The 15620-nt window shown below is 40.9% G+C and overlaps 2 protein-coding genes across 4 annotated transcripts in view; one reads left to right on the top strand and one right to left on the bottom strand.

Annotated features, from left to right (window-relative positions):
- The window catches only part of LOC105279119 (ABC transporter G family member 23), a 142990-nt gene that overhangs the window by 78091 nt on the left and 49279 nt on the right, over positions 1-15620 (top strand). For all 3 annotated transcript variants that reach the window (XM_011338687.3, XM_026975336.1, XM_011338688.3), the window contains one exon: positions 5945-6190. In XM_011338687.3, the coding sequence (XP_011336989.1) occupies positions 5945-6190 (246 nt within the window). The remainder of the gene's footprint in view (positions 1-5944; positions 6191-15620) is intronic.
- On the bottom strand, positions 206-5446 carry LOC113563590. The gene is made up of 3 exons (XM_026975338.1): positions 4105-5446; positions 2339-3913; positions 206-2255 (listed from the first exon to the last, which is right to left on the bottom strand). Exons 1-3 carry the CDS (start codon positions 4982-4984, stop codon positions 1252-1254), a joined length of 3459 nt encoding a protein of 1152 aa, XP_026831139.1. The 5' UTR covers positions 4985-5446; the 3' UTR covers positions 206-1251.

Raw genomic sequence — 15620 nt, 5'->3', positions numbered from 1 at the left:
GATTCATGATTTTTGCAAAGCAGCTTTTTCTGTCGAACGCAGCCAATAAAATCATAATAGAGTAATGTCGCAAAAGCTGTAAGAGAATAACGCTCAGAAGTAGCGTTAGTTACCATTGTGCTATAGAGTGTTAAATTTTCGAATGCATTTTCTAACCTTAAAATTGCGTTGTTAGCACAAATAAAAAGATACGTGTCTAATGTTTTTCGATGTACTACGTGTGTGCAAAGTTTCAGGAAAATCGACGAGTGGCACTTGGGTAGTGTTACTTGTAAGAAAAGAGAGGTAGCAGAGATGTTTTACATAAAGAAATATAGTAATTCTATTCATAAGCAGAAGGACACTGAGAAACTTCCCACTGTGTATCATAACATCATACATAACACATAGATTTTGTTTTGGCTTTACGTTTAGTCGTCTTTGGGCCGTCGTTCTTGTTGGACTTATTTTTGATACATTGTGTTATTACATGGATACTTTTCAACGGCTAACTTATTGGAATTATATTTATTTTTGAAATCTCTTGATATTATGGACTTTTTAATGGATGATCTCGAATTATTGACTTTTTAATGGATGACTTAGAAATTTCTATTTATTATGAAAATTTAACTGACATCTTTGACATTGATTGTGTGTAAATATTCTACGAATGATTATTTGATTTTGTTTAAATTCTTAACATCTACAAGTAAGTGCCAACCGTATTTAACCTTATATAGTTAAGTTTCGTTGTTATATTTGTCCAAATAATTGACCGATCGAACGAGCCCGCCGAAGGCGGGCGAAGTTCGATCGTGATTATGCGGAGGGTCTCGTTCGAAAAGATCACTAATAACTAAGTAGTACCGCTTGAGTCCGCCAGGAGTCACCACAATGTTCAGCCATAGAAAAAAAAAAACGGCGGGGGGCCCATCTATCAAGGCCCGCCAACCGCCATCTTCTCTTCATATAGTTTAAAGTTTTATTGTAAACATCTGGGCGGGAAAAACTAAGTTCCCCAATGAGATTTTGTGGGAAAGGAAAGGGGAGGGTAGTGATCTCTTCGAACGAGACCCTCCGCATAATCACGATCGAACTTCGCCCGCCTCCGGCGGGCTCGTTCAATCGGTCAATTATGCATCGTGTCTCGTTCTCGAGATCACTAATAACTAAGTAGTTGTTTAGAGTTTAGTCTAAATTCGCATGCACTCTATATTAATAATCTTTATTAATTTCTATATGAATGCAATTGCACTGACCTCTTTTTTTTTATTGGAGGATTGCTGCCGCAAACGTGTCGGTCGTTTGTACAATCGGACGATTGTAGAATCGATCAAAATTCGATGACTTCTCTAACCAACCTGCTAGCCGCTTAATGACTGCTAAGTCCACTCCTTTGCGAAACGCCGCGGACGTTGCTGCGTGTCGAATGCTGTGGGGACCATAATGTCCACCGATGCCGCATTTTCCCAGAAATGTGCGAATCCACCCACTGATCGTATCTTTGGACGCCGCGCGGAACGGCTTTCTGGTCGTAATGAATAGCGAATCGATTGTTCCTCTGATGTGTTTGGTGACCGCTAAATACGTCTCAAGAGTAGAAGCTACACACAGCTTCGGATTTCCTCGGAACAGTGGTAGGGTCAGCAGCGGCTGACAAGATCCTGGTCGCGTCGTTTTTATTCTGTCTGGGATCTCTATCTCGTATCCAGTAACGACCCTGCGAATGTTACTTACTCTTATGAGAGCAAAGGTCTGCTTTCTGTGGGCTGTTACTATTGCCAGAAGCACGACCAATTTGTTTGTGAGATCCTGGAGGTTAAGGTCTTCTAACGGATGTAACTTTTCCAATTCCTTCAATACTGGTTCCAAGTCATAAATCCTTTGGTATTTAGGTTTCGATGGTCTTTCATTAAAGGCTCCCTTTAAGAATCTTGAAATTATGGGGTTTTTCCCTATTCTATCGCCGCAAATTAGAGCCGATCGGAGTGTATTTACAGTCCCGTATGACGCGCCAGCCTTGTATTTCGCCAGCAGCCAATCGATCACCTGATTGACTTGTGGGGTGAAAATATCGAAGTTCTTTTTGACACAAAATCGAGCCCAGTCTTCCAGAGATTTCGCGTATTGTTTGAGTGTCGATTGCGTTATTGAGTTTTTCGATTGCGTTAATAGCAAGTCCACTGCGTCTTCGGTGATGTTTAATCTTTGGAAACTCTGCCGGACAATATCCCGGTCACTAATGTCATTTTTGCTGCCAGTGGATGTTGCATCTTCCTACAAGAAGAGAGTAAAAGATCTGGATGAGGGGTGAAATATAACGGTTGTGATTTCCAGTATGATACGATTAAGACACCCTGAGCCTGGTCGACTTGTATTTTCCTTAGTACTCCCAATATTAATGCAAATGGGGGGAATGCATAGAATTGATATTCCGTCCAAGCGATCGTGAACGCATCCACACAAAAAGCCTCGGGGTCACGGTGCCACGAGCAAAATGTTTGACATTTCGTATTGATTCCTGACGCGAATAGATCAATGTCAGGCACTCCAAATCGTTGTACGACAGTCTGAAAAGCCCAAGGTGCCAACTCCCATTCTATATCGATGTTAACGATTCTGGATCCTAGATCGGCCTCCACATTTTCCTTCGACGCTATGTATGATGCTGTAATCCATAGATTGCGATGCTCACACCACTGCCAAATTTTGCGAGTGATACTGTTGAGATGTGGGTATTGAATGCCTCCCATTCGGTTGATATAAGCAATAGCTGTAGTGTTATCAATGCGCAGTAATATTTCACAGTCCCTCTTTGTTGCCGCGAAGCACCGTAGCGCGTTGAACGCGGCCACTAACTCTAAATAATTAATATGAGCGTTTCGATCCGATTCGTTCCAAGCGCCATATGTCATTTCGCCATTACAGGCAGCACCCCAGCCGGTTAATGACTCGTCTGAAAATATTTCCAGGACGTATTGTTGCTGCTTAATTGGGTTGACGGCGTCGAGGATATGGGACTCCCACCAATCTAAATCGGGATTTAGTATTGTAGACAACCTCATTTTTGCATCGAAGTTACCATTGCTACGCAACAACGCCAAATACTTCTGGCGTTCAAACACTTTAGAATAAAGCCAGCCGTATTGAATAGCCGGGCAAGCTGCCGTAATGTTGCCTACGAACTGGGCGAATTCGCGAATGGTGCAAGACTGTAGCGTTCGAATTTTTTTAATTAATAACAGAATCGACTGTCTCTTCTTTTTCGGGAGCTCGATGGTCATGCGATTAGCATCTAAAATAAATCCGAGAAACTGACATCTTGTATTCGGAGTTAAGTTGCTCTTGTGTAGGTTAATTAAAAAACCTAAAGACCGTAACACCCGTTGGGTTGACTCGATATTCTTTAAGCATTCTTTGGCGTCTTTACCAAAGCACAACCAATCATCAAGATAGACCACAAACAAAAAACCTTTCGCTCTCAGAAAATTTACCACTGGTTTAGTTATTTTCGTATATATCCACGGCGCTGTGTTCAATCCAAAGGGAAGGCACGTGAATTCCCATAGATCATCCGACCACATAAATCGTAGGAATTTTCGACTGTTTTCTTCAATCGGGATGAGAAAATATGCATCTTGAAGATCCAGAGTGGCCATAAAGCAGCTCTTTGTCATCAACCGCAAAGCCGTACGGATATCTTCCATTTTAAAGTGCTCCGTTTGAATCGATTTATTCAGGTTTTTAAGATTTAAAACAAATCTAAATTTACCGCTTGGTTTTGGAACCAAAAAATACGAGGACAGAAACTGAGACTCATATGGAATGCATTGTTCAATGGCCCCTATGCGAAGTAGATCATTTATAACCTCTTGTAAATGAGGTGCATCCTGTGGATTTAACGAAGTGTTTCGGACCACGTTTGACTGGACTGGGGTTTCATCAAACACAATGCTATAGCCAGATATACAACTTAAAACAAAATTGTCCAACGTGATATTCGACCAGGCTCGAATAAAATGGCGTAATCTACCTGCTGTTTTGCCTACTTCTACTTGGACGTTGTCGTAGGATTCGATTGACTCGTCGGCTGTTGTGTTTACGTCTGCACTGCAGACGGACGTTGCGCTTGAGCTTTGTGCTGCGGATACGTCCGCGGAGGTACCCTGCGATGGTAGCCCGCCTGTGGTTGTTTGTTGTACCTCGCAGGCGGGCCTCTCCAGTTTAAAGCCGAATGGGGTTTGAAAGGCAGCTTTTTCTCCGTGGCTGGGGTCTTCAAGGATAGTCCTACTTTCTCCACTGATTTAGCTGTCTTCACTCTTTGGGACAACGTTGAGCCGAACAGAAACTCATCTGTGTCCGCTTTCTCGAGAAGGACCTTTGCTTTTTTGTCAAGCCCCGGATAAAGGAACGCTTTTCGCGCTTTAGTAAGTTGTTTAAACAACTCGCACATGAGTCGGCCCGAGTTGGTCAAGGCTGATAATAACTCCTTCCTGTCAATTTCAACATGTGTATCATTAAGGATCATGTTGACTGCTTTTCCTAGAGCTGACAAGCCAGCTCCACAAAGATCTTGATCGATTGCCAGATATTTATCTCGTTTCTTTGCCGTATCATTTACAATAGCCTCGACCTCAGGATTTAGCTTAGGCGTGTGAAGGGGGCAGTTGCCCTTACTAGGATACAGTCGGAGAAGCTTTGTTTTGCTTTCCTTGTCGATGCCTTCAATGAGGACTTTTTTCCACGCCTTCGCCAATTTTGGGTGGAATAAAAATTCCCCCTCCTTTTCAGGAAGGCCTTCACCAAGGATTTCCAGTGTTTCCTTGTCCAATTCGACGAAGTCGTCGTCCTTTTCGGATTCTGTCACTTCCAGATTAGTAGGGTTTTGGTTTTCACCCTCGTTCTCCTTATTCTCGTCGTCTAAGTACAGAGGAGAATCTAGAAGTGCAAAACGATCTAGGTTATACGCTGTCAATTCACTGACGCGGGATGAACCATCCATATAACCTAGTCGGATCGTGCGGAACGTGTCTCACCTCTCGTGTGAGCTCGCCGCCGAGCATGGGTTGGCTTAATAAAAAGCACACCTGCATAAAAAACGAAAACAAACCTGAGAATGTTGAGACAGACGACCTAGTATTACTGTTTCCACCGGATAACAGTGACACATTCTCGCCTTTCTTACTCAATTTCTCTTGTAGTCGTCGTAGTTTTCGCTGAAGCCTCTCCACTGAGGGAGAGCGATCTCTTTTGCGTGATTTTTTATCCATGTTACTTGAATTGCTGAACTAACGTGGTTACGCCTCGCGCACAAAAAACGTTATGAAGAGAAGATGGCGGTTGACGGGCCTTGATAGATGGGCCCCCCGCCGTTTTTTTTTCTATGGCTGAACATTGTGGTGACTCCTGGCGGACTCAAGCGGTACTACTTAGTTATTAGTGATCTCGAGAACGAGACACGATGCATAATAACCTTTGTTTCTATGTAATTTAGCTTACTTGAGAAGGACCATAATCGTGGATCAAAACGTCGTAATTGTAACTTAACAATAAAGCACAGCCAGTATTGATCAACGATATAAGGATTTTATTATTGTATGGATTTTCTATATGTTAATATAAAATCCAAAAAATTACTGTTTCTGTTCATTTTTGGCAACATTTGAAAACAAGTTATAATGTTTAATTTAATTGTTAAAACTAATCTTTGCTATGTGTTATCTTCAAAACAGAGATAAAGTGCAATGCATTCTCATCAATACATTGTAAGTTACTTCCATATCGCAAGCAGGTTTTTTCATTACAATTGTATATAACGTATTATAAACAATTAATAAGCAGTTGCTTGTAGAAACTTTTATTAATCGTTATGCAATTACATTATACAAGATTGCGCAAGATGTCATATGTAATTTTGTACTTTTGTAGTTTTGTTGTATTGTTATGTTTGCTTTTGTTTTAGTGACAAAGGCGCGGGTACTGAAGATCTTACAAACGTAAATATGATGATGCAAAGCAACACAGACAGCAATGCCGATCTGACGATTATAGCATCGAATACTGTCCTAGCAACGCCCAGTCTGAACAACCTTGCTTGGAACCGTCAACAGGCAGTTAGTGTCAGACATGCTTTCAAAACCTATGGTAGCAATAAGAATCCGAACCATGTCATACAAAATCTTAATATGACAGTGGCCAAAGGCTCGATGTAAGTATTTTTCAAATGTTCTCTAGTAGCGTAGTGAATAAAATACGATTGAAGTTCATAAAATTAACTATTTTATAGTTAAAACTTTTCGGTAAAACTCTAGAAAAAATTATACCTTGCGTATCTTTTTCATTGTGACATATGTTGTGTCTAGTTTTTGAGATATATCACAATATATCAAAATAATATTAAGGTAGCTGTAGATTAGGAAAGCTAGGTCAACTCTGATTACTTACAGCCTTTTCAGCCATACGACGTTTGCGTGCTTGCGCATCTTCCTCGTCAGTTTCGTCTAGAGATATAAAAATATTTTCCCACAAAAATATATATTCAATAATTTTATAAGCGTGTTTCTTTAACAGATTGTTGCATCAACTTTCAATCTATTATTCTTTGACCATTGACATATATTATAGAGGACAATCCCCTGAGTAACCTGTAGAAGGTTTTAGCCGTCGCTCGTTGTTTATTAAAAAGTTATTAACAAGAAACTGTGGTAATTATGCATTACAGGGGTGTCAGCTCCAATGACCTTGACCTTAACATATGTTTTCAAGAGTACCCTCCTGAGCGACCTTCAAAAGGTTTTAGCCGTCGCTCGTTGTTTATTAAAAAGTTGTAAACAAAAGAAGTTTAATGATTTTGTACAAATTGTCAGCTGTCCACACGAAGCAAGACCATGATATTGACATATATTACAAAGATCACCTCCCCGAAAAACCCGCACTAGGTTTTAACCGTCGCTCGTTGTTTGTTAAAAGTTATTAACAAAACAGTTTAATGACTAAAGCCCCGGACACATACGCTCGTTAATGTTATTAGGCGACAGTTGAGTGCTCGTTTTCAGCCCGCTTCGCGGGAGGGCGGGGAGGAGGGGCCGTGCCCCTCCCCCCCCCGCCAGGATCCGTGCCGTGTACCAGGTGATCAAAATCTGTACGGTGAAATCTGTTTTGCAAAACTTTTCAACTGTCCGAAAACGCAAAGTAAGAACTTCACGTTGAAATATATAGAGATCATTCCATCCCAGTAATCTGCAGATAGTTTTAATAACTTTAGAAAGCATACTGAGAGTATATGAAGCGAGGTTCAACGCAAAGCAAAGTTCTCAATTGTAACTTCCACGCAGTACTTTTGGTCACCCCAAAGTTTTTTTTTTTATATGTGGAAGAGTACTAGGTGACGGGCGAAGCCCGTTTAATTAATAATATTAAAGTAAGAAATTGAAATATTATTATTACTTCGTCAGTTAATTTCATATTGAATATTAGTTTTTCTATCGATCTTCCTGGCTAAACGTATGCTAGATGGTCAGCAATCTTCTATTATTTTTATTATTCAAACGCGATCTATTGCACGCCGACGGGATTTGTCAGTCAAATGCAATAATCGTTTTTCCCTTTTCCACGAGAGAAAATTGTTGAAGTTAAGAGCGTTTCGTCCTAGGATCGTCCGCAGACTCATCAGTAGGGCTGTGCAGACAATCTCTTGCCCTGGACGCTGATACACAAGATGTTAGAAAATGCATGTATATTACAACGGACCCGTATAGAGTGCTTGCGAGAAAACCCACAAACGCGCCTACACACGGCATACATTGTAAACACCTATCACTAGATCTAAGGCGTGAATAAATTGAAATATTATTATTATAATAATTATAAATATTATTATAAATATAATAATAATAATAATAAGTCTGCGGACGATCCTAGGACGAAACGCTCTTAACTTCAACAATTTTCTCTCGTGGAAAAGGGAAAAACGATTATTGCATTTGACTGACAAATCCCGTCGGCGTGCAATAGATCGCGTTTGAATAATAAAAATAATAGAGGATTGCTGACCATCTAGCATACGTTTAGCCAGGAAGATCGATAGAAAAACTAATATTCAATTTAAAGTAAGAAAGTTTATACTGGGAAGGTATATGCTTGGGTGGAAGAGCACGAGGAGACGGGCTGCGCCCGTCACCTAGTACTCTTCCACATAAAATAAATAACAAAACTTTGGGCTGACCATAAGTACTGTGTGGAGGTTACAATATAGAATCTTGCTTTGCGTGGAACCTCGCTTGCTGAAAACACATGCAAAACTATTAAACTTCTTTTGTTAATAACTTTTTAATAAACAACGAGCGACGGCTAAAACCTTTTGAAGGTCACTCAGGAGGGTCACCTCTATAATATATGTCAAAGTCAAGGTCGTCGAAGCTGACACCCCTATAATGTATAATTACCGTAGATCTGCGAATCTATAAGAGATCTATAGATATGGACAGTAGAGACTCCGCCTCTCTCCTTGCAGCCCCTCCCCGCACAAATCTAAAACTTTCTGCAGATTACTCACGGAGATGATCTCTATAATACAGAGTGTCTTGCACAAGACGAAAAACCTTTCGCCCACAGGTAGTTCTCGTCAAATTGAATTACAAAGTCCTATACCATTTTGCAAACAACCACATAAAGTTTCGAGTTATTAATAAAAGAAGATTGGCGAATCACTGCGCATGTTAGCGCGGCTGCAGCGAACCGTCGGTAGGAGGGCCGCGCCCTCGTAGTTGGTTACGGCAGCGATGCCAGAAAATGTGCTTTGTAGCATGAGGTGGGGATGGAGTGAGAATGATTTCGCGAATCATCGCACGCTTTCTGACCTCACTGATGTGAGTGGAGTGGGTGAGACCTCAAGCGTGCGACGATTCGCGAGATCATTCCCACCGCATGCTACAAAGCACACTTTCTGGCACCGCTGCCTCACTGCGCCGTAACCAGCCCCCTGCAAATTGTAGTTCTGCATGGCTACTTAATGTCCGAGTGGTGCTGGCGACATTCATGCAACTTATGGCTGCGTTCCGATCGTTTCGAACTCTCGTTTCGATGGTTTCGGTGTATTATATCGTCGACCCAATTAGAAAACCTAGCAAAGTATAGTAAAGCAAGGAAGATAAGTAAATAATAAAATATTTTTTATTTGAAAATGTTGGTTTATTTAATTTTTATAATATTGTTGCGTCCGGGCGGACTCCGGTCGTCTCGCGCTTTCGCTGTCACTCACGTACTCTCACGCACAAAGGAAAACGACACTTTTACGAAATATGCGACCGAACTTTATTAATAATAGGAGCGGGATACAATTCGTCCGACTTGTACGAGATCACGTCCGAATCTGTCTTCTGTCACTGTTTGTTTATTCCTCCTGGCGACGGGTCGCCAGGAGGCTCGCGTCTTCTTCCGACCATCGATCCAACGATGCTCAGCTGATCGGCAGCTGACCGGCTCGCGTTATACCGGTTGGCCAACCCGGATATAACACTACTCTTCCGCTTCACAAGATTGTTGTCCCGACAACCCCTGGAAGGAGGGCGCCAATCTCGGGGCCCCGTTCCTTGCACTACCCTCAGACTCATGCCCGAGGTTATCATGCACGGGCCTCCCCTCGGCCGCTTCGCTCCTTCGCCCGCTTCCTTGCACTACCCCAGGGCTCCTGCCCGAGGTTACCGTACGCGGGCCCTCCTCTTGCCGGTCCTTCCGCCGCTCCTGGCGTCGCTTCTCGCCCGCTTCCTGCACTACTCCCGGGCTCCTGCCCGAGGTTACCGTGCGCGGGCTCCTCTCCGTCGGCTCCCTTGCTGGTGTCTTCTCTCCCTCTTCGCCTCCGACTTCCTTCTTCGGATTCGGGTGGGGGGAACTTCCGGGGACCCTTCCGTCCTCCGAAGAGGACCCGCAAGTCCCTGCCCCGGTATTCGCCCTCCGCCTCGCGGGAAAACTCCGGTCAAAAACCGCGAGGGAGGCAGCCTCCTTGCCGAGCCAGATTAGCGATCCTGTCCGTCGCGAGATTCTTCCTCGACGGACCTTAAAAGCGACGCAGACACAAAACACAATAGATAACACACGTAATACGCACCGAACAAGTATAAATCAACATTAAATTTCATCGCGACCGTCTGCTGTCTCGGGTTGACGGAACGACCGATACTTAAATAACAGAAATACATCACGTGGCACGCGAAGAACAGAACGATCAACCGACTATGCACGATAACGATTCGAAATCCGCTGTCACCCACGTTCGCGACCCTACCCACACTCGCGTCCGCGATCGCGATCGCGCCCGTATCCGAATCCGCCGCGGCGGAAGAAACAAAGTTATTGGAGGGACTTAGCTGGAACGCCGCTTCCTCCGTCGCCGGTCCTCGATTCGTTTCCACGGCGGTGCCTCCATCCTCCATCCCGCAGCGGCAGCATCTGCCCACGAGTCCTCCTCGGAAGGTGCACTGCGATCGTCGCTGGTTGCTTCCTCGGATCCGTTATCGGATGTCGCTCGTCAATCCAATCCCGGACGATCCCCCAAAATGTTACGTCCGGGCGGCGAATTCCGCTCGACACGCACGCTCGCGAACCGCACTCGCTCACGCACTCACAGAGACGCTCACGCACAAAGAAGAACACTCTTTTACAAAAGAAACGATCACTCTTTATTATAATGAGAGCGGGATGCGATACACGTTCGTTGATGTCGAAGTCACTTCCGATTCTGTCCCTTTCTTGTTTATTTATTCTCTTTGCGGCCTGTTTTCGCTATTATTTTGCATTTTGTTTTCGGGATAACTGACATTCCGGTCTCGTCGCAATTAAATATACGATCAGGAGTTAGTTGTTGTTTGTTATAGATCTCGCCTAATAACGTATAGAAATTGTCAACAGCAACTTTATTGAAACCGGCAGCTCTAGCTGCTGATGTATTCTCGGGTTCTCTAATCGTCAAGTCCGGGTGACGTTTTTAAAAATCCAAGTAACCAGTCTTTGCCAGCTTTACCTTTATTGTTATTGAAACAATGATCTTTCTTGTTTTTCTCTGCTAGTTGGTATGATAAAGACTTCAGATCATCAGTCGTGAATCCAAAAAGTCTACTTTCCATATCTTTTAAATATTCGACCAACTCTGCTTCTTATTTAGTTAGTGAAAATATCGGAGACTTTGGTCATAAAGGTACCTTGACTTCTTGACCGGTATTATCATTTTCACGAGCTTGTTTTACTTTCCTCTCTAATGTCGTCCGTGGGACTGAATATGTTTTCGCTGCTAGATAATAACCCATCTTGTCTTCTAACAGTTACTGCGTTTTGCATTACTTCTTCTGACCACTTTCCTCGGTCCGTCTTTCGTTTGTAGTTTCTGACTATCCTGGAATAATGGTAAACTTTGATTTTTATTCATAGGTTTGTGTGGGGCAAGATGGGGTAATACTCATTTTTATCCCATCATGCCCCTTTTCGTCTCACCTAAATCATATCAACACATTTCCTAAACTGTTTACAAAAGTATAAAATAACATCCTTACCTTATAGCTTACTAAATTCTGTCTCAGAAATACACAAATGCACAGGAGATCTTATGTATTTTAATATCAATGTCACGGGTGAAAGAATGTACGAAAATAATAAGAAAATCGTGAAAAATGATAAATCCTGGTCTAACTTTATCACGCAGCTATGTGCTTCGCTGGCTCGCTAGTTGGCGATAGAGGAGACACATCTAACGCGTATGCGCGATTGTCATTTGTGCACTTGAATTACGTGATACAGGGCATACCCTTGTCTTGCCCTACCTTCCCCTAACTGTTATCCATTGAACTTCATTAATAAACATGTCACTAATAGATTGAAAGCTATTAAATATAAGAATGCTGGGAGCATTAATAACAATGACACAAACAGTAATAACATAAACGATAAGAATAAAAATTACGTGAGTATGTCTTACATGAAAAGTCTTAGAGAAAATTTGTGTAGAATATTGAAGCGTTATCAACTGGATGTGGTTTATACTATTAACAATAAATTAGATTGTATTATTAAACGCGGTAAAAACTCTCTTATGAACAGAAAAAAACAGGCGTTGTGTATAAAATTAATTGTGTTGAATGTGAGGCATGTTATATTGGTTAGACTAAGACACCTCGATACGAGAATTAGAGAACATAATATGTTAGTGAAAGGCAATTGAATAGTAGCATGACCAATCCTGGCTATTTATTAGATGGTAAACGCATAACGTTTCAATCCCACTTTGGGTCCTTCTCAAGTGCCGAATTACACAGTTACTTTTCTATAAAATACAAACAAGATACATCTGTAAAATACAAAATAATAAACCAACACACAATTCAGATCAACGCAACGCAATTATATATACTTACTGACAGAAAAATAACCGGTAACACTACAGAAAGTCGCTGGAGACAACATGCCTCAACGACAATCAAACAGTGACTGGCGCGACCGAGCAAACAGCTAAATGTTCCTCAAAATAGGTTCGTACAAAACAGGAAAGCCGTCGGTGTCTTTCTGTATGTTAATGGCTTCCGGATGTCTTTTGATGAAGTACATTTCAGCAACTAACCTTTTTCTAAGGTGACTCTCATGGTGTAAAATCTCAATATTTTGCCAATCGAAATCATGGTCATTATTTAACCTATGATCACTAACGACAGACCGACAACCTTCATGCTTCGAAATATCCGATTTGTGTTCTTTAATGCGCTTTTGTACATGTCTCTTAGTCTGGCCAATATAACAAGCATTACATATTAAACAATTAATCTTATAGACACTACACATGTTCAAACCATTGGTCAGTCTATCTTTCCCGAGTCTGATCAAACAATTTAATTTGTTCGCAACCGAGAAAACACATTCAATATTACATTGTTTAAATATTCGCTTAATATGACCACTGAAACCTTTATAAAAAGGCATCGTTACATAATCGCTGATCGATTGCTTACTGTTGGTCTCGCTAATCTCACCATGATAGATTCTCTTCAATCTTCGGTTTACATGTTCGTCAATGAAGCTGCACGGATAGCAATTATTGGCTAAAATGGATTTTACTAAATTAATGTTAGAAACATGAAACCTCGGATCCGATAAAGAAACAGCTCTATCTACTAAGCCACAAATGACACCTATTTTATGATTGACAGGATGATTAGAAAAGAAGTTAATGTAGCGGTCTGAATAAGTGGGTTTTCGGTACCAATTAGTAATTAACCTGCCATTGTCTCTCATAATAGTGACATCGAGAAAATTCAAACATCCATTATATTCCATTTCACAAGTGAACCTAAGCCTGGGATGAAAATCATTAAATATCTTCAGTACGTCATTAACCCGGTTTCTCGGTAGAATTATGAAAAAATCGTCAACGTAACGGTAAAATATCTTATTGTTAAAGTCAAGCATATTAATGCAGTCAGTTTCCAAATCCTCAAGGACAAGGTCAGCTAGTATGGGAGACAAAGGCGACCCCATAGAACTGCCAAAATTCTGTTAATAAAAATTGCCGTTGAAACTGAAACAAGTTGAACTCAAGATCAAGTCGATAACAAATATAAATTGTTCTAAACTAAATTTAACCAAAGTATTAATCAAGTGCCATCTCTTTTTAATAGAGTTAATAACAAGTTCCTTGGGGATATTGGTGAACAGCGACACCACATCGAACGATACCATAACCTCTCTTGTATCAATAATCGTGCTCCTGATAACATCAACAAAACACCAACTATCTTTAATGTGCGATTTTGGTTTTGGAACCGATGTGCTCAATATTTGGTGTACAAAGTAAGCAATGTTGTAGAAAGGGCTATCAATAGCTGAAACTATAATTCTCAACGGATAACCAGGCTTGTGCACTTTAGGTAAGACGTAACATCTAGCAAGATTGCAAGATGTAGTATGCAGACGTTTATAAGTGGCATCATCAATCAAACCAGAGCTCCACCAGACCTTAACCAAATCATTCACTTTAGTGGTCAACCGATTAATTGGATCCTTGTTTAATCTTTCATAAGTGCTCTGATCACTGAGCAAACTGTTCATTTTATCGATATACACCGCTTTGCTTATCACAACAGTGACCTGACCTTTATCCGCTTTTGTAATCATAAGGTCAACATTATTCTTAAGGAACCTCTTACAAGAATAAAAGGCAGAAGCAATTTTTATCAACAGAATTTTGGCAGTCCTATAGGGTCGCCTTTGTCTCCCATACTAGCTGACCTTGTCCTTGAGGATTTGGAAACTGACTGCATTAATATGCTTGACTTTAACAATAAGATATTTTACCGTTACGTTGACGATTTTTTCATAATTCTACCGAGAAACCGGGTTAATGACATACTGAAGATATTTAATGATTTTCATCCCAGGCTTAGGTTCACTTGTGAAATGGAATATAATGGATGTTTGAATTTTCTCGATGTCACTATTATGAGAGACAATGGCAGGTTAATTACTAATTGGTACCGAAAACCCACTTATTCAGACCGCTACATTAACTTCTTTTCTAATCATCCTGTCAATCATAAAATAGGTGTCATTTGTGGCTTAGTAGATAGAGCTGTTTCTTTATCGGATCCGAGGTTTCATGTTTCTAACATTAATTTAGTAAAATCCATTTTAGCCAATAATTGCTATCCGTGCAGCTTCATTGACGAACATGTAAACCGAAGATTGAAGAGAATCTATCATGGTGAGATTAGCGAGACCAACAGTAAGCAATCGATCAGCGATTATGTAACGATGCCTTTTTATAAAGGTTTCAGTGGTCATATTAAGCGAATATTTAAACAATGTAATATTGAATGTGTTTTCTCGGTTGCGAACAAATTAAATTGTTTGATCAGACTCGGGAAAGATAGACTGACCAATGGTTTGAACATGTGTAGTGTCTATAAGATTAATTGTTTAATATGTAATGCTTGTTATATTGGCCAGACTAAGAGACATGTACAAAAGCGCATTAAAGAACACAAATCGGATATTTCGAAGCATGAAGGTTGTCGGTCTGTCGTTAGTGATCATAGGTTAAATAATGACCATGATTTCGATTGGCAAAATATTGAGATTTTACACCATGAGAGTCACCTTAGAAAAAGGTTAGTTGCTGAAATGTACTTCATCAAAAGACATCCGGAAGCCATTAACATACAGAAAGACACCGACGGCTTTCCTGTTTTGTACGAACCTATTTTGAGGAACATTTAGCTGTTTGCTCGGTCGCGCCAGTCACTGTTTGATTGTCGTTGAGGCATGTTGTCTCCAGCGACTTTCTGTAGTGTTACCGGTTATTTTTCTGTCAGTAAGTATATATAATTGCGTTGCGTTGATCTGAATTGTGTGTTGGTTTATTATTTTGTATTTTACAGATGTATCTTGTTTGTATTTTATAGAAAAGTAACTGTGTAATTCGGCACTTGAGAAGGACCCAAAGTGGGATTGAAACGTTATGCGTTTACCATCTAATAAATAGCCAGGATTGGTCGTGCTATTATTCAATTGCCTTTCATTGGATTTCCCTGGCGTTATTAATTCCTATTGTTAAATAATATGTTAGATATAAAAAAATTTGAGAGTAATTGGTCAGCAAGCAT

The sequence above is a fragment of the Ooceraea biroi genome, chromosome 2 (genome assembly GCF_003672135.1).
Source record: "Ooceraea biroi isolate clonal line C1 chromosome 2, Obir_v5.4, whole genome shotgun sequence".
Taxonomy (NCBI): Eukaryota; Metazoa; Arthropoda; class Insecta; order Hymenoptera; family Formicidae; genus Ooceraea; species Ooceraea biroi.
Note: the sequence above shows the minus strand (reverse complement) of the source record. Positions and strands in the feature narration are given on the sequence as shown.

What these genes read in the sequence shown, in the direction of transcription:
- LOC113563590 (XM_026975338.1), bottom strand. Translation starts at nt 4,984, where the DNA reads ATGGATGGTTCATCCCGCGTCAGTGAATTGACAGCGTATAACCTAGAT. An exon ending in GCACAAAGCTCAAGCGCAAC is followed by an intron (nt 3,914 to 4,104) that starts GTCCGTCTGCAG and finishes ATGAAACCCCAG; the next exon opens with TCCAGTCAAACGTGGTCCGA. An exon ending in ACAAGTCGACCAGGCTCAGG is followed by an intron (nt 2,256 to 2,338) that starts GTGTCTTAATCG and finishes TCTTGTAGGAAG; the next exon opens with ATGCAACATCCACTGGCAGC.